At 37.9% G+C, this 20,013-nt stretch overlaps 1 protein-coding gene across 1 annotated transcript in view; it reads left to right on the top strand.

The window, feature by feature from the left end:
* The window catches only part of MAPK10 (mitogen-activated protein kinase 10), a 308,625-nt gene that overhangs the window by 275,753 nt on the left and 12,859 nt on the right, over positions 1-20,013 (top strand). Inside the window, exon 12 of the mRNA XM_004430916.3 lies at positions 18,838-18,901. Coding sequence (XP_004430973.1) covers positions 18,838-18,901 — 64 coding nt within the window. The remainder of the gene's footprint in view (positions 1-18,837; positions 18,902-20,013) is intronic.

Raw genomic sequence — 20,013 nt, 5'->3', positions numbered from 1 at the left:
TTATAGAAAGAGCAATTCATATTTTGTGATTCTCATTTGCTTGGTGAAAGTTAAATCAATGTCTCTAATTCCTAATATCTGCCATTTGTAGAATTCTAAATTTCCATCTGTTCATGCCGATGTATTATTTCAGCAGCAAAATATGAGCAATTTACTAATTGCCTTCTAGAGAAAATATAACTTACATTACATTTCACATGCCCCATGCCTCAGCTGTTAAAGTGAGGCTATCTTTTGAATCACATTGGGATTGTTTTGATGCCATGTATTATGTTGGTGGGAGCTTGTCAAAATGTTTGTTGTAGATAGATGGGGCCTCCTGCCTTTAGTGGCCCCTCTCCCCACCTGACTTATAAGAAGAATATGTACTTCACTCAAACACTAATTCTTTTGTCTCTAATTTTAGCAAATTAATCTACTGAAGAAAAACATTCTTCTGGATTTCAAATCATTGGGATATTCAGAATCCACTGAACATATAAGGTTCTTGAATGTCAAAGCTGGAGTAGTTGAATAGTTCGTTCTCGGGAGATACCTGTTTTTTGCTACCTGGTAGAGTCTGTGCCCAGGCTTTTCTTTTCATGTCTTACCTTGAGCCCTTTAGACAGTGAATATTCTTAATATCTTGAATAGACTCCTGAAGGAAAATTCTTTTAAAAAGCTGGGGAGGCAACGGAAATTATTTTTCTAGAACATTCTGCATCTGGTGCTCTCTGAAAGGCTGAATTATAATGTTCTGTCAGGCTCTTCCACATCTATGATTTTTTTCTTCTCTCCTAGTTGACCTCTTAGGTAATCTGAGATCCATAAACTTAACTCAAAGGAGTAGGCATTTGTGAGTGTATTTTATTTTCTTAATATTTTCATCCTGGAAAGAAAGAGATTATCCAATTGTGGCATCTGACTAGGATCCAATAGTGTAATCCAGCAGTGTAATCCCCATAAACTGTGGGAGAAAAATAACAAGTAATGCTTTTCCTTATAGAGCTGCTTCTGAGAGATAAGCAAAGAGGTCAACGTGGGAACTTGTAGGGTGTTCTGTCAATGAAAACTTACCAAATTTTACAGTGAGAGGAAAAATAAAAAGAGGAGAAAAGAATAGGAGTAAGTCAGAAGTGAGAATCTCTGTTAGAAAGCTTTGCTTTGAGATAAGTAGAGGTCAGAAAAATGGCTAATCTCTAGGAAACATAACTTATTTGGTAATTTTGCATTCTTTTCTTGTTTGCCTGCCTGCAGTGTTGCTAAAATAATCAAACTAGACTGTTCCCTCCCCACAATTTTTTTGTCTGTCATAAAAGAGTGTCCTCTAAACTACCGTGTACACAAGTTCAAGGGCAGCTGTAAGGCACTCCTACCCATTCTTCTATCCTTATGAGTGTTTTCAATATAGAACCTTTATTGATAAAGAAACTGATACTGCTCTGCAGAAGTGGTGATGTTTTCTGCAAGGCCCACATGTTAATAATTATATATATATCTTGTAATTTAAAGGCCACCTCAGGGCTATTCCCAGCAGTAATGCTTATTTGGTGGGTAGCCCTGTTTAAGTTTCTAACTCTGCTCTGGTTTGCTACTTAAAATATTTCTCTTTGCTCCATCTCTACCAGATTCAATGAGGTTTAACTACATGTTGAACTTTTTAATAGTGTATTCTCCTCTCCCTAAGATCCCAAAATATACGCATGCCCATCCTGCACAGTTCAGTGTAAGAAAAGCTTATTGCATCCGTGTGCCGTGTTGATCGCTGTACCAGAGCTAAAGATGCACAAATGAGGGAGACATTTCCCTGCCCTTCAGAGCTCACAATCCAGCACTCAGCTGCCTTATCCTGGGATTCATTTACCCCCAGAGGTTCCTTGGATAGGCTTCTGAAGCCTTCTGAAAAACATTCTAAAATTATATGCCTATAATTATATGTGTACATCTTCCTAGGGATATAGTTCAGGGGATTTATGAGATTTTTGGAGCTTTTACCTCCAAATTTAATTCTTAGTATTTTAAAAAGCAAGAGTCTGGTAGAGAAAATTTTGGATGATGGGGCTACATAAATTTGGATAGTTTACCATTAAAATCTCAGCTTATTTCCTTGAGGTAATTTTTTATTTGTATGAAAAGACTGTTTCATCTGTAAAGGTCCTACTTTTTTTTTTTTTTTTTTTTTTCGGTGAGGGAGATGGCCCTGAGCTAACATCCATTGCCAATCTTCCTCTTTTTTGCTGAGGAAGATTAGCCCTGAGCTAACTTCTGTGTCCATCTTCCTCTATTTTGTATGTTGGATGCTGCCACAGCATGGCTTAATGAGTAGTGCGTAGGTCTGCACCTGGGATCCAAACCTGTGCACCTTAGGCCACTGAAGCAGATTGAGCGAACTTAACCACTACACCACTGGGCCGACCCCAAGGTCCTACATTTTTTAGGAAGGAGATGTAAGGGGAAGTGACAGATGAATGTAAAACACTATGCTTTCAATTTTCGTTGTTATGATTTTTTTTTAATTTATTGAAAAGAAGAAAATATTTCCTATGGTTCTAGGCAAGTTAAAAATGGCATTTCTTCAAGAAATAGAAATTAACAGCCAGTGTCTACTTTTCAAGTAGCTAGCTCTTTTCTTGTGCTATGAAGCTTTCAAGGGTTCAGTTGGCAGGTTGGTTCATAGCTTTTTGGTGGCATTGTTCTACATGAATACCAGAATTCACGAGAATGCCAGGTCCAACTTGCTTCATATCTTGCCTCCACTTTGTTTCTCCTAATTACAGACTTCCTTTGCTCTATACCTTTTTCTCTGCTATGTTTATCTCCTAAGATTTTTGTTTCTTTGTCCATTTTCTGAGAAGATGATTATATTGCATATTGCAGTATTAAAGTGAAACAAACAAGCAAACAGCAAAAACACATAAAAAAGCCTAATTTAATTTCTGCAATATGTGGGGGGCGGGGGTGGCAGGTCATAGGTTAAATTAATCAACCATCTTGTTTCAGAAGTCATGCTTGAGTTGGTTATGCTATCAAGGTTAGGTGGTAAATTGAGAAGTTACACATTCTAGGAGAGATGGAAAAAATAATTAGAAAGTATAATCCTTACTGATGCTGAAAATGAATGTGTGGTCATAGGAAAACAGACAGTTACTAAACCTGTAGGATGTTTATTTTGATTTTTTAGCCCCAAATGAAAACTGTAGAGATGAAGTCAGCGTGTCATCAGAACTGTACTAAAACCAAAAGTCTATAGACCAAAAGTTTGAGAAGCTGCAGAATCAGAAAAAGGGTAGGCAGAAAGCATTCTTGAGTGCTAAATCATGGTAACCTTCAGATTCAGGGAAAAGGCTGGATCTGAACATTTTCTTCCCAAGTGTAGAACCATTGCTTAGGCCCTAGGGCATCCATTATATGTGAGGAGAAGCTAGAATGGATTCATCTAACAATGAGGCAGAATATTGAAAAGGTTACACTCCCTTTTTATAAGTCTATTAAAGGTTTATGGTCTTTCACAGAGTATGTGCTATAATAAAATTATTATGTCCCTTTCTAATGGCAAGACAGTCATAATGATAAAAACCACTTCCATAACTTGCTGCAGGTTTAATATGAGACTCACAGGGTCATTTGTGGAATATTGGCCCACAATATGTTGTGAAATGATGGAATTTATTGTTTATGAAAAATGCTTTTAATTGATAACCAAAAGAAATTCCTCACAGTTTCTAATTCCAGGGAGAGTCTGATTTCCATCTTTATGTGCTTTTTGAAAACTGAACTCCTTTCATGTTCCTCTGAAAGAAGTGAGAGATAAAATAGCTATGCCTCAGACACTTTTTCTGAAAATTTCTCATCTGAGATGTTTGTTATTTTGGACTAAGTTCAGCAGAAAGCCCTTTTGGTGACTTTGTTTCATGACCTATGCACCAGAATGCTGTTTTTGAAGTACAGCAATCTGTTACCACTTCTTTTTCTGAAGCAGGCCTACCCATGTTCCCTGCTCCATTGCCTTGCGACTGCAGCTTAATCACAAAGAAGTTTATTCCTAGCCAGAATTCTTACACATACACTCACAAAGAAGTTCTTAAGTGATGAGTAGTTCCCCCTCAAATAGAAGGCTTAGCCACAATCTAAGCAAAAAACTTGGCTTGCAATGACTTAATTTATAATATTGTAGCATATGTTCCTCAAACCAAGAGCTTCTACACAGTGAGAGAAGACAGAGCTACAGAGCATGGAGACCAAGGTCATGATACAGGGAGATAGTAGAGCACATTGGAAGCCACTCATGGTCCGCATCTAGAAGACCCGGACTCAAGACCTCATCCTACCTTGGACAGGTCCGCTTCGTTCATTCCCTAAATTTTTATTGAGCTTCAATTACACATGGCCATTGAGGATTCATTAATTATAATAATGAAAAGACCTAGTTCCTGTTATTTAGTAGCTTATAGTATAGTAAGGTTGATAGACAAGTAAACAAGAAATTATAACCACTCTGGTAAATTCTATGAAAAGGGAAGCACAAGGTGCTACAGAAGTCAAAGAAATAATGTATTGCCCATCTTTTAGTAGACAGAAGAGGCTTTCAGGAGGAAGAAAAGTCTTAAATGAGACCAAAAGGATGGGCAAGATTTAGCCAAATCAAAGGGAGGTGGAAGAGTAGGGTCTTCTGGATGAAAGAAGCGGCCTGCTCAAAGGCCAGGAGAGGAGAGACCTTCCTCCAGTTCACCTGAGGAACCGAGAGTAATTCAGTGTGACCAGGGAAGAGAGTGGGGAGAAATGTATGCAGAGCAGGTCAGAAAGTACCTCTAAGTCATTCCCAGGACATACACCCGTGCTGAAGGCAGCGGGGAGCGACTGTAGGAATATTAATCAGAGATGTGTGTTTTAGATTGACCATTCTTTCTGACTGGCAGGATGATAAATATGAGCAGAAAGTCCAGTTAGGAAGCTAGTGAAGTAGTTGAGATAAGAGATGATGATAAAATGAACTTCAATGGTAGTGGAGATGAAAAAAGAATGACAGATTCAGAGATGTTTTTGGTGGTGTAATTGTCACAACTCATCTTCACCTATGAAATGTCCTATCTAACAGTGTTTTAAGAGATAAGGTATTATATGTGAAAGTGCTCATTAAACTTTGAAAACACATGATATTACTAAAGAGGGACCCATTAGCTCACGGGTGTAATTGAAATAGTTTAAACCTAACAGTTTTAACCTATGTGACGTAAGGGAAATGAAAATGTCATTTATTTCTATCTTATTAACAAAACGCTCAATTAAAATTATTTTCTTTTTAAACTAGCCCTTAGAATATTTCACTATTGAATAAAAAGGCATACTCTGTTTTTCAAAAATCCACGATATGAAATGTGTTAATTAAATGGAAAAATAGAGGTAATGGTAATACCTTACATTAGTATATAGTTGTGTTTGTAAAGCAGAAACTTGTGATTCTCAACCTTTTGTCTTCCGCACATACCTGAGAAACACAGTCATCAACTTATTGTGGTCATCAACTCATTAACACTCATTAATGCAATGATTTTTTTTAAATTATACTATATCCGGAGTTTTGCTTTATTTAGTTTTTGTTGTTGATGTTCTGGGAAAGATTTGCCCTGAGCTAACAACTGTTGCCAAGCTTCCTTTCTTTTTTTTTTTCCCCTCCCCAAAGCCCCAGTACATAGTCGTATATTCTAGTTGTAGGTCCTCCTAGTTCTTCTATGTGAGCCCCCACCACAGCATGGCTACTGACAGATGAGTGGTATGGTTCTGCGCCTGGGAACTGAACCCAGGCCGCTGAAGCAGATTGCACTGAACTTGAACCACTAGGCCATCAGGGCTGGCTCAAGGCAATGATTCTTGATGGGATATGTGGGGTATGTCAGTTTCTTCTGGGCAAAGTATTAATTGGAAATAATTCCTCACTTTCAGATAATTCTGTTCCCCACTCAATCACCCCCTCCCCACCAGAGCACCCTGTCCCCACCACATGTAACCTTAGAAATTATTGCTCTAGGAGCAACTTGAAGATAAGGGTTTTGTCTCATTCATTTGCATCATTTATGTAACTACATGTTCCTAGCACACTGTAGGTTCTCAGAATAATTAATTGAATTAATGAAATGTTTTAATCACTTTCATATTAACTATTTTATTTAAGCTTCCTGCCTATGTTCCTATTTTGCATTACCCCAGCCAAAACAACCCCTACCACTACCTCTGGGTACCATTCTTCCCATTTTACAGAATTTTAAAATGAGTTTTACGCAGTCCCACAGCTAAAGACCAAGGTCCTAAGCCAGTGCTCATTTCATTATTTCACAATATCCTTTAAAAAGGTCTACTTTTTTTCACAAAGGAGATCTTTTAATAATATATGTACTGACAAAATTTAGAATAGAAATGAATTTGCAATAATAATATTTGCCACTTTTTTCCTGAAAAACATCTTGTGTATAAAAGTGGTATATGAATGTTTTCTTATATAATGTGCCAAATGTATTGAGTCCAAGTAGGTAGAAGGGGCAGTAATTAGTAGATTAGTAGAACTCTTTATACCTTATTGAAAAATTTAATTAATTCAGAACTTTCATATCATGTTCTAAGATTTTTCAGAGAGATCAGTGCTAGGAGAGAAAAATAAATAAATATTTGTAATAAAAAATTGTATATTTTTAAATTAATAAAAGTATTTTGGAATTGAAAAATTATTAAATTTTAAGTTAAAATACAATAGTATTCCTATAAAGGCAGTAAAGTATAGACAAATCAGTTTTCCTTAATGAAGTTTCTAATTCTGTAACTACATTTCTGTATTCATTGTGGATTCCTATCCTGGGGCTACTCATTTATGTTAAATAGAGGAGTACGGTTTTCTGTGGTTACTGTCTCTAGGACGAATTGCTATTGAGTCATGTTACTGAGATGGGAGTGCTGAAGATCCTTTTCCCCCCTGCTCGTTTAGCTTCTGTTTTGTGACTGTAGGGCAGAGGTGCAAATGACATGTGGCCTTATATTTGTGTTCAATGTGTTGATTTTTCACCCAGAACTTTTTCTAGCTCCTTTATGGCTCATTTTTGTCCTATAATGTATCTTTGAGGCTAATGTGATCTTTTGCCTGTGGAAAGTCTTGCCATAAAAGTTGTTGCTAATTTTAAGTTAACAGTTTTTCTTTAGATCCTTCCACATGCTGTTATAATATCACACATTATGCAAAATTGTTCCATTTTTATGTCTATCTCCCCCAACTCTACTGCTCTGAAATTCCAGGTAGCAGAAATTCAGCTTTACCTATCGAGTGCCGAGAATAGTGAGAGGAGTGGCTGATACTTATTGTATGATCAGTAGATGTCATTCAAATTGAATTCATCTGTACTGTGCTGAGCACTTCACTAGTGTTTATAAAATCCTTTCTCACATCCAATCTTATGTAAGCCTCAGAAAAACTCTAGAAAATGATGATTATCCTCAACCAATCTTACTGACTTTACCTTCTAAATATATCCTGATTTGTCCGCTCCCCATCCATTGGTCCACACAAACATCATCTCTACGCTGGACCATGTAAGAGCCTTTACCTTGTCTCCCAGCTCCACTCTTGTCACCTGTGGTCTATTCTGCAGAGTGCCTAGTTTTCCTTGTAAGATGTGGAACACATTACATAATTTCTCAGCTAATGCTCTCTAATGGCTTCTCATCCTATTTATAATAAAACTCAAAATACTCACCCTGGCTCTAAGGCTCTGCTTCAGTGTTGTTTCATATTTTGTTATCACAACCCAGAGTAAGAAAGGTGTTTTACATGGGGAGCCGGCGTGCCTGCATGTGCCCGTGTGCACACACACGCGTGCACGCACACTAAAGGAAAACCTTCATATTCTGTTTCTATCTCAATCTACTCTTCTTGATTACATTAGAAGATGGTAGTAATGACTCACCAATTTGTTTCATGACTGCAGTTTGGAAAACGTAGCTCTACTTAATCTGGTCTTGCCTACTTTTCTGATTTCATTTTCTCTTTTCCACTGGCCTCCTTGCTGTTCCCTAACCCTGCCAATCAAGCTCCCCCATCAGCGTCTTTGCACTGCAGTTTCTTCCACCTGGAAGGTTCTTCCTCCAGATATCCACATAGCTCCCTCCATTACTTCATTCAAATCTTTGCTCAAATGTTATCTTCAAAAAGAGGCCTTGTTGAGGGTCTATTATGCGTTAGGCACAGTGTTAGACTCTGGTGAACAAAGATACTATCTTTGACCTCAAGACTTTGTCCCCACAGACTGGTGAGAAGTAAAACAAGTAAATGTTGAGTAATAAAGTAGTCCAAAATTTAAGTTTATTGAAGCACATTGAAAAGAACTCAATTCAGTAATGTGGGTTAAGAAGGCTCTTTGGAGGGACTAATCTAAATAGAAACATGAAGGATAAAGCAGGAGTTATCCAAGTGAAGAAAGACAGGCAGAAAAAAGGGTTGTGCTAAAACCCCAGGGTCAAGAGAGGGTTGGGAGAACTGCAGGTCTTTGGGGGTGACTCAGTGGAGAAGGGTGAGAAATGATTGGGGCTGGTAAGCAGGGACCAGGTAAGGAAGGAATGTCTAAGCATTGTGACGGAGCATGCGCTCTATCCTAAGGTTGAAGGGGAGCTATTCAAAACTAGCAAGCAGAAGAACAGCATTATCAGATTTGAACTTCTAAAAGCACACTCTGTCTGCAAAGCGGGACTGGAATAGAGGAAAGGAAGATGTAAGGCGGGGGCATAAATCTGTAGTGACACAGGTTAGAACTGGTGGTGGCCTGTGAGCAGACGTGGGCAGAGATGTTTAGAAGCTAATAATACACATGAATTATAAATGATTAGATTTGGGGGTTAGTACGGTAGAATTCAAGGATGACTTATAACATATAGTAGTTGGTTAATAAATACATGTTAAATGAATGGATGAAAAGAGAAAGGTTTATGACTTAGACACTGGGTATTTAGTGGTGCAGTTACTCAGCCTTTTTGATTAAAGAACTATAGAAAAATTTAATTTCCAAGGAACAGTAAAGAGAATTTCAATTTTCAGGACATGATTAAACTTTTTGATGGTATGAAGCTAATAAATTTGTGACCTAACATCTGAGAAAAGCTACAGAACAGAATGAAAAATAGAGAAAACTGAATTTAACTTTCTTGTCAAGTCACTGGAGCATTATTGAATTAAGTTTTCTAATTACACTCAGTTCACATTATAATTAAAATTTGCATTACTAGCTTTCAAACGTTCTGCTGGTCACCTAGTGCTGTGATGTGTCCAAACAACATTGGTGCTTTCTGTATATAACACATTATAATATGATGCTGTGCATGTTGCAAGTTCTCCAGAGAGGTTTGTCAGATTACCTGGTGTAATATTTGTTATACATTTGGAATTGGTTTCCTCTTGAATAAAGCAGTATATGAAACTCTTTCCAGATCATTAAGCCTCATTGCAAACTAAATGACCTGCCCAATGTCACTCGTCTTACTAGTGTCAGAGTCAAGGGTACTCTGAGTCCAGTGCTCTTTCCCTTGTTCCTGTCAGGAAATCTGCGACTTATTCAAGAAGCTCAAAGATTCTCCTTGCTCACTTTGGCCAAAGACTGAATTTGATTATGAGATAAAAATCTCATGTCCATTTTGATTACAATTCACAAGTCTCTCCCTGTTCTTTAAAATCATAGCACATGATGATTTCTGTCCACAAATCATTTTATTCTACCAAGAAATAGATATTTTAGACTGAGAGAAAATCACGTAATCGCTCTAGAATATTTTCTCTTGCATCTATACAAATGAAACGTACTTAGGCAAATGACAAATCTTGCTTTGATTACCGTATAAGTAGAGCAGAGGCCTTCATCTTGTCTGAACATTAGGATCTCCTGCGGAGCTTTTGAATCTCCTGATGCCCACATCTCACCCCAGACCAATTAAATCAGAATCTCAGGAGGTGGGATTCAGGTATCATCATTTTTAGCTCCCAGATGATTTCTCTTTGCAGCCATAGCTGAAAACCCTTGGGTGAGAGCAATTTGATGAGAATGATGAACTCACATTCAAGCACCTTTTACTTAATGTTTGCTTTTTTTCCAGCCACAAGGTGGCAGCATCACAATACAGTGCCCATCCTGGCCCCTCTTTTGAGTGGACAAGGAAATTTGTATCTGCAATACTAATTAATAACATTCAAGAGTTTCTCCAGCTAGAGATAACATTGAACTTTTTCCCCTGTTGTTCTCTGTTGCTTTGTTTGACTAAGAAAACTTTTTTGTGTGTGTGTGAGGAAGATCGGTCCTGAGCTAACATCTGCCAATCCTCCTCTTTTTTGCTGAGAGAGACTGGCCGTTGGCTAACATCCATGCCCATCTTCCTCCACTTTATATGGGATGCCGCCACAGCATGGCTTGCCAAGCAGTGCGTCGGTGCGCGCCGGGATCTAAACCGGTGAACCCGGGGCCACTGCAGCAGAGCGCACGCACCTAACCACTTGCGCCACCGGCATGGCCCCTAAGAAAACTTTTAAATATATTTATTTCAACAGGTTAAATTAGCAGGAACTATATTATAAGATATAGTTGGGTGGAAAAATGCAAAGAACATGGATTTAGTATTCATATAGATTTGGGTTTAAACACTGCCTCCACCCCTTACCGAAAGTTTATTTAATCTCTCTCTGCTTCAGTTGTATACCTAGAAGAGGAGGGTTGTTATAAGGACTAAATGAGATAATATGTGAAAATCAACTCTATATGAATTTTGTAAGATGGTGAAGATGTCGAGGAGGAAAGTGATAAAGCGGTGATAGAGTCAGTTACACAAAGTCCAGGAAAACCCAGAATACAGTACTTTTTTGTGTATGGTCTTTCTTTTCTGCATGTGAGTCTTCTTTCCCTGTGTGTGCCCTATCTTTCTCTTTCCACTAGTGATTACACAAATAAACATACTCTAGCCACCTTCATCTTAAAGAACAAAGAATCAAAGCCAATATTTTTTTACTACATCTTTAGCAATGGAAGGTGCCATTAGCGATGGAAGTACCTTCCACCTTTATGGCCAAGTTTCTGTAAAAAATTAGCCTTCGTTTACTCACAGTTACTCTAGTTCACTTCCCAAACCTTGAAACTGCTTTCTCAGATCACCAGAGGCCTCCTAGGTGCCACATCCAAAGAAAATTGGCATCTCATGTGTCTTTGCCATTTGAATAGGCTGACAACACCCTTCTTCCTGACACGTGTCCCCCTTGATTGCTGTGGTGACACCACTCCCGTTCTCCAGTCTCCATTGCTGTCTCTTCCCTTAGAACTGTGGATCCCACGAGTTCTCTCCTATAGCTCTAACTTCTTTTCTCCCTTGGAATCTTATCTTTGATCACAGCCTTAATTTTAATTACCATAAATGACTCTCAAATCTATACATTGTCCCAGATAGCTGTCCTGAGTCCCAGATCTATAAATCGAACAATCACTGGCATTTGAATTGGCATTTCAAAATTAACATGCCAAATATTGGACTGGACATATCCCCTACCCACACAAAACCTCCTCCTCCTGCTCCCCCATATTTCTCCTTTCAATCTGTGGCACTACTTTCCACCCAGATGATTGGACCAAATCCCTCAGAGTCATTCTATACTCCCCCCTCAACCCCCTTCATATCCAAGTTGTCAAAGCCTATTCATTCTTCACCACTGTGCCCTGCCCCCCCCCCCAATACTTCTCAAAGGAGTTCCAGTCTCATAAGTCTTCATTTCTTACCTCGCACCTAGTCTTTAACATAGCCCAGTCTGTCTTCTGCACCAAAACAGTTCCTGTTAAGGTCACTAACTCGGCTGTGCCATTCATGCTTTCCTGTGCGTCCTCCTTCCCTCCCTCACAGGATGCCCCTGAGAGCACTTCTTCAAATGGTCGCTTGCATGTGAATACCCTTCTCAGGCCCTGCTTGGGTACTCAATGTAAGACAACTTAGGAAAGAAGGATTATCAGATCAGTTTCCAGAGACAGATTTTATTAACCTTTTATTAGCCCATTGTAGAATACTTTCAACTCATCAGACTTTTAAAGGGCATTTACTTCATCTGTAGTATTAGATTGTTTAATTTCTATTTAAGAGCATGGATGTAGTTCCTAAAACTTGCCTAAGCAATTTTTAAAAATCAAATGATAGTACAAGTTGCCATTTGTCTACTTTTAGAAGGCAAATTGGAAACCAGTTCATTGTTTACTGCGTAGTAAGGTCACAATATGGGGAAACTATATCATTTAGTTCTATATAAAAATTGTTCTATCTAATTGTTTATTTTCCAACCAGGAGGTTAAAATTTTAAGAAGTTCTGTTCATCAAAAATTTTAAATACATTTGGAAAACTTATTCTATATGTATATATCCAAGGAAATATAAAATCAAATTTCACGCATTTCCTTAAATGGATTTTCTGATCTAATTTTGTATTAAAATTCACTCTTCTTGGTTGAAGCCTTATAATAAATCATGCATCTTTTGGCAATCCTCAAAATTCCAAGGTTAATGAGAAAAAACAAAGTATGTTTCAATAAGACATAATATAATTTTCTTTGATCCAGCTGCTGAGTTAATAGAGAATGCACACACTGAAAGACAATGCTATTTAAAGCTTTCATTGGCATTTTCAACAAGACAGCAGAACACAGAGAGAAAAAGTGGAACAAAACCATATTGTAAGCTTAATTAGGACAAAAGAAGCAGAAAACAAATACCAACAACTTGATGATTGTCGTATGGTTCAGAACATGACTGATAATGGAAAAAATGTTAATTCAGGGCTCAAAGATGGATAAAAGGAACAACTTTATACAACTTAGATTTCTCATATCTGGTTCTCATCTCTTTTGAGATTCATGTGATAGAGGTCCTGATGTTGTCCAAGATATTTTGACAAAAAGCATTCAGGAATATAAGTGTTGACCACTTGGGTGACAATTGCCAGATCTAGCTACGTGTGTAGACTGACACAGAATTGGAACAGAAATCAGAGTTGCAGGTCAAATTTGTCATTAATGAAAATCTTTTGTAAGTGTTGAATTATTCAATTTAATATTTCTTCAACCCATAAGAATTCCTTCATTCCATCTTTTTCCCATAAGAGCCCATACATTTTATCTCCAACTCTGCCCCTAATTAACTCTATGACCATGGACAAATCACAGTATGCTCCGTGAGTTTCTGTATTTATATTTGTAAATTGAACAAGTGTGGCACTAGATAAACTCGCAACACTCTTCTATCACTAATATTCTATAATGCTGTTGAAAAAAAGGGATTATCTGGAAGATTAAAGAAAGAATAAAGTCACACATTTTACTCAAGGAAGAAGTATTACTTAAATATATGATATAAAATGAAGTCGTAAGAGAGAGCAACTTGTCCCTTGGGAGAATCAATTAGAGATTTGACTAGATACTGGTTGAAAAGATCTCTTCAGCAAGAAATCATGCCTAGCAGCAAGAACTCAAGAGAATGCCAACAGAATTGATATTCCTCAATCCCAATTTTGCTATGTAGAATTGTACTCTTCTATCTACTTTCTGGCAAGAGCCATATTTTATAGCTGAGTTTTACATTCCTAAAAATGGAGAAAATGGAAGGAAATGCTGACATGATGTCTGGGAGCAGCAAAGGGTACAGCTGCAATTGCTGAGATTCCAGTGATAGAAAAATGTTGCAATCGGTTGTTTTCTCCACTCTCTAATTATCAAATACCTGCGATCTCTAATATGCCCTGTCACAGCATTGCTATGTAGAGTGCTCACATAATTATCCTCCAAACCAGGACACTTATGAGAGTGAAGGGGCAGAAGGCTATTAATAACTACAAGGACAACGAGCACAAACTGGGACTGTTTGGGGCAAATTGGGACACACAGTCACCCTAGCAGCTTGTGTTTCTACTTCTTGTTTTACAAAGATGTTTATTTTAAATATGGTTTCATTATCCCTTATTTTAGATTCAGCTGAATTATCGTTTGCTCTGGATTATTCTTTAAATTGGCTTTTAATCAAAATTCCATCATTAATTAGCGATATGACTTAGAGATATTTTTAAAAGAATCTCTTTGAATTTTAGTTTCCTGATCTGAGGCTTATTGGGGCATATGTAAAGAGCCTAGCATATAGCGTCTTCTCAGAAAAAGAGTGACTTCCCTTAATTAGATAGCGAACAGTGTTCTTCATTTATCAAGCCCTCAAAGATAGTTGGGAGAGCAGGTCTGAGAGCGTTGCAACTGTCTGTCTTTATTTTTCAGTGTCACGATCTGTTCTGCAGTTCTTTTTTGTTTTATTTAAGGACAATATCTATATTGGTGTTGAGGATATTTCTTCCATATGGTTTCAGTTTTTTAGGTGCTATCTCATTAGTGTCCCCCACCAAGGATCTATCTGGATCTTTCTGGGTGTGGTGGCAATTTTGAGGTTTGGAAAACTTTCATGGGGTTCAAAGGCATACTTTCTATTATGCCTTTCTGGTGACTTGAAAGCCAAAATCTTCACTTATTTCATTTACATAAAAACTACCAATTACTTCCTCTTTTTGAAACTCTCTGATCACTTGACTTCTATAACGTTACAATATTCTCATTCTCCACATATTTCTCTCAATGTTTCTTCCTCCTACACCACTCCTCTTTTTGTTCTTCTTTTTCTTCTCCTTAGTGGACTTATCTTCCTCTGTTCAACCTTTAAACTTGGTGTCTGACAGGGGTCCACTTTGGCCCTTTGCTCTTCCTACCTACATACCCTCTCTATTGGTGACTTCATCCATTGTCATGATTTCAACAAACACCTCTTGCTGATAGTCTCAAATCTATACATCTCTAGCCAAAAGCATTCCTCTGAACATCAGATCATATATTTAATTCTCAAATAGACATCTCTGTCCACATAGCACCTAGGCTCACCTCTCCACCAGTCTCATTTCCTTTTTTCCCTTCTCTGTTTCTTTAGATGGCTGCATCAACACCACCGTTGCCAAGCTGCTCAGCTTAAACATCTGGGGATCATTCTTTTTTCTTGTTGTACACACTCAATCAAAAACAAAATTCTACCCATTTGATTTATTAATATTTATTACTTATTCTTGAATCTATATTTTCTATCCATCCTTACCTCCCCTACCCCAGTCAGACTTTTAATATTTTTTCTAGATTATGCAGTAGCTCCCTAACTCTTCTCTCTGCTTTCAATTGTGTCTTTCTTCAATCCAGCCATAGATTTGGCCATGCCATTCTCTTACATTTCTTCAGTGGTCTCTCCTCCCCTTCAGGAAGAAGTCTCCATTCTATATCATGGTACCCAAGGCCATCCTTGCTCTAGCCTTTGCCTGACCCATCTGCTTCTATAGGCACAGCTCTTATCTCTTGTCCCTTCTGACCACATATGTTATATTTTATTTTCACAGGGCTGCTTCCAGTTCTCTTGCATGTGTATGCACCCAAACAGAGAAACACACACACCACCACCACCATTCTGTTTCCTAGATTCTGTGCCTTTGGCCTAGAGTCATCTTTTACTCCTTCTCCTTTCTCCTTGACAACATCCCACACATCTTTTGCTCACTGAACTAGTACAGATGTCATCTACTACAAGAAGCGAAAGCCAGGTTTTGTTAGGATTTCTTCACTCTGCTCACATATACCACATACATATTTTTTCATTTATCCTGTTGTGTATTAATTATCTGTTTTGCATCAGTCTTACCCCACTAAATTGCAAGCTCCTTGAAGTCAGCAGTCACATTATTTGGTTTTGAAATCTCAAGTTTTGATATACCCTGGCACAGATTAGGTGCTCAAGAGCTTTATTGAATGAATGAGTTTAAAAAATGAATAGATTAATTCTAATGATTACTAACTCACAGTTACTATATATTTGTTCATGTGTTTATCTCATTTGATAGAGACAATTTGTGCATGTCTATAAAACACCATCAATATGTAACATATCTAATCCATGTTAAGTTATTGTTTATGCAATCCAAATGAATCCATGGTTCAATTTCTGCAAGAATTTCAATCAAGGATGTAGAGTCCAAATTTTCAAAAATAATAGGGAATCTTCAGTCTCTTGAAGAATATTCAAAAGCATGCAAGTCACAAGCCCTAATAACTCTCCATATATTTTCCTTAAATTGCTCTCATCCTTAGTTTTCTCACACCTCAAATTGTTCTAATCTACTGCACTCTCCTAAAATACTCTTTCAACAAACATCTCTGGGCACTTGTCTTTATCCCCACTCCTCATTTCCTTTATATTTAGATTGTTACCTGGCAAGAGAGAGTCCTTCCTGTTTAATGAGGTAGGAAGAGAACAACAGAGCAGTCGAACACTAGCTTCTCTTAGGAGATGGAGGCGGGGAGTGTTATGGACTATCACCTGTTCACAATTGCTGCCCAAGCACATATACATGTGTGTTGGAATATGACATTACTCTCTCTGGATTGTTGGTCAATTACTCTTTTATGTTGTAGCATAGAAGACATCTTTATGTGAATTTACCCTTTACTGCAGGTAACTGTATCCCCTCTTAAAAACAAACAAACAAACAAACAAACCCTGAACATGCAGCCCTTTTAACCATAACTGTAATGCAAGGGTGTTTAATGCAGCCCTCTTGGTTTATTAGAAGGAAAAATCTCAGACTCAGTACTTTGCTTTCTTTCTGTAGTTCGTTTGTGGTTAGAGTCTATGTGCTTTGTGCTTTATACATCAGCAACAGCTGTATGCTGAAGCTCCAAGGAAAAACCTCTCTCAAAATAGTTTTGTTGCAAAGAGAAAATGGCATTTATGAACTTTGGCAGGAACTGTACGCTTGAGCCATGTTCAGTTCTGAAACTTGAATGGTAAAATCCACTGCTTGGAGAAGCCAGCCACACAGCATCCTGAGCTGAGTCTATTGTTAGAAGAAAGAGATGCCAACAGTGCACAGAGCTCTGGGGGCCTCTGAGAACTGGTGCACACTGTGTCCGGCGGGGGCCTTGGACAAGGCCCACGGAGACTGGGACCTCATTACACATGCTCAGGAAGAGGCAACACGGAGAACCTGTCACTTGGCAAAGTGTCTTGACATAACCCAAGTTTGGCTTTGCATTAGCTTACTTAGATGACAATTTCACAAATTTTCAAAAATAACCTCGTTTTACTCATTCACTCATTAAATCATAATATTCCTATAATTTGGGAGTCTTTTATAGTTTGGGGTGGAAGGTCCTGCTTCAGTCAGGCCTCAAGGGCAGTGCCTGATCATCCTAGTTCCCTTACCTTATATGGTTAGTGATGCTATGTTCTCACTAGTGTCCTGGGGTGGGGCGGAGTCTCATTTTGCTTAATTCTCTGGGTAGAGGCTAGGCATGTCTGAATCACAGTAGCTGGTTTAAAGCCTTCTGCTCCAGTAGCAATCACAGGTGTTACAGGAATGTCTGGCCTCATCAGTAGTTATTTCTCAGTAACTCAATATCATGCTAAATTACCCTACCACACCTGGGCAAAGTCTTCTATTTTTCACATCTAGCTACTTCTGTAGTATGTGAGGCTGCCCTGCCATGCCAGGGCTGAGATGAGTATTTATGTCTGTCACTATTTAGGCTACCAGAGATTCTGAATGCAGTAAACAAGGGCCACTGTGACACTAGGTTGCTGCTTCTAGGCCAAAGAACCTCTTATAGACACCAGAAGCTGTCTCTGAAAATCTTGTCTAAAGCCTTCCTATGACAGCCATTTTCGAGGGATGCATGTCCTAAGAGGCCTGAGTCACTTTATTGAATGACTCTTTTAGTTCCTGATGACAACTGTTACTTTTGGAGTGTTGGACAGGATGAATTCTAGGGACCCTGTCTCACAGTCCCAGACATTTTGTAGCTCCTCTTCAATCCACTGCCAGCTGGTGTCATTCCTCAGCCCTTTCTCTCTCTACTCATGGTGATTTATTTTCCCAAGAGAGTTTTTTTCTTTCCATGTCACTTGGCCTGGGTTGGAGCTACCCTAGGTCACCATCACAGGTCTCCCCAGGTCCAAATATGGGGAACAAGAGGTCAGGGAATCTATCTGAGACCCTCCTTTGTGGAAGACACCTAGATTTGTGAAAACTCTTCATCTCTGAACTCTTCATAGCAAGAAGAATGCTGATTCCATAAGTCAGACTGAAGGTCCTGTCACATCATTTCTCCCAGAGAGAGCTCCCCAAGGGGCTACTCAGGGGTTCAAAACGGACAACTGGCAGCTTCTTCTGCTTGAGGTGAAAAGAATCTTAAATCGTTCAAATATAGGGCATGCAGCTATATATAAAGGTGTTTTATGATGCCTCACAAGAAAATAAAAGGTTGATTAGATCTTTATACCCGGGACCAGTAGTATGGACTCCTGAGAGATATTAAAGACTCTTCTTCAGGGAGGCTCTAAAAATGAGACAAAATCTTACCAATCTGGGATAGTTTTAGTAGGATTCTGTTATAGGGTAAGTGAATGGAGCAAATAGCAGCTTCTGGGTCCTTGTAATCAAGTGTCTTGTTTGCTTTTTAAATAATTAGTTGCTCAGGCTTGGGTTCTGAATCAGGTTTCGGGAGGTGAGCTCTCAGGATTTGGATTCTGCTGCCTTGTTTGTTCAGCAGCAAATATTGGCATATAAATGAATCCTCCATCTGTTTGTGGGGAAATTTTAACTTCTGTGCCACTGTACTTACTCCCTAATTTATATGAGATTCAGATCACCACCAAAATCAACAAATAGCAAGGTACTCTCATGCATTATAAGAGTTTAGTTATGTTTACGTTATTACACAAAGTTTATTGTTTATTTTTATTCTGCAGCCTCCACCTCAGATATATGACAAACAGTTGGATGAAAGAGAACACACCATTGAAGAATGGAAAGGTGACTCTACCACTTAAATAAAGTATACTTGTTGCTTTATTGAAACTTAGAAAGTATTTTCAAGGCTTTTCCTTTTAAAACCATTTAGTAACAGATGATTCCCTAATTGCTATCTTCTTAAGCCATTTTCAAAGCTTTTCGTACTAATAACAATATTACATTTATTCAAGAATGAAAGGAATTAATTACTTACACTTTTTAAAATAGTACTGATTGTCAAAGTATTTGACATGGGGGAGGGCAAGCTTCAATACAAAATTTCAGAATTAAACATTCCATGTTTGTACATAAAATTGTCATATAAAATGGATAAAATTAAAATTATGCCTGAGATGGTTTTAGACGTTAGAAAATAAAAGACAGTTAATATATTAATTCATTCACTGGATTTATAGGACGAGAATTTGAATAGAAAATGTATGTACCTAAGTAGTTTATTTCTCCTTTAAAGTAGGAAAAGAATGAATGAATACATTAATTCATTTTTTTTTTCAGCAAAACTTTTCCAAACACATGCTGCATGATCAAGATATACTCAGGGTGAAACAAAGCAGAAACTATAAAGAATTGTTAAACTAATATAAATGATGACAGAGTAGAATAAATATGAGAAAACCAAATGCAGATCATAACAAATGATTAGGTCAAAATGAGGAGGAATATAAAGAGAAGATCTGAAGGGAAGAAATATTTGAGCTACCTTGAAGGAATTATTAATTGTAAATTGGGAAAAAAACAAACCAACGGGAAAATACCAGCATGGGGACATAAGAGGAAAACAAAGAGTAGGAATGAGCAAAACGTGTTATAAAGATAATAAAGAGATTCCACTGGTCAAGGGGTCATGTTGGGGAATATGGAAAAATGAGCACATATAAACAGTGGATCAAGTAAAAAAACATGCTGAAAGATAGATGGAAAAGTCTTTATTTGATCTAAATAAGAACCAGAAGGCACTGTTAGGGGGTCATGAGTAGGTAAGTGATAGGATATAAACATCACTTGAGGAGGAGGGACGAGAGAGAAACTGGAGAAAGAAATACCTGAAACGATGATGATTATATAAATTGTAAGCCATTGCAAAGTAAGAATGAGTAGCGCTGAATGATTTT

Source organism: Ceratotherium simum, chromosome 8 (genome assembly GCF_057802395.1).
Source record: "Ceratotherium simum simum isolate JZ-2026a chromosome 8, ASM5780239v1, whole genome shotgun sequence".
NCBI lineage: Eukaryota > Metazoa > Chordata > Mammalia > Perissodactyla > Rhinocerotidae > Ceratotherium > Ceratotherium simum.
Note: the sequence above shows the minus strand (reverse complement) of the source record. Positions and strands in the feature narration are given on the sequence as shown.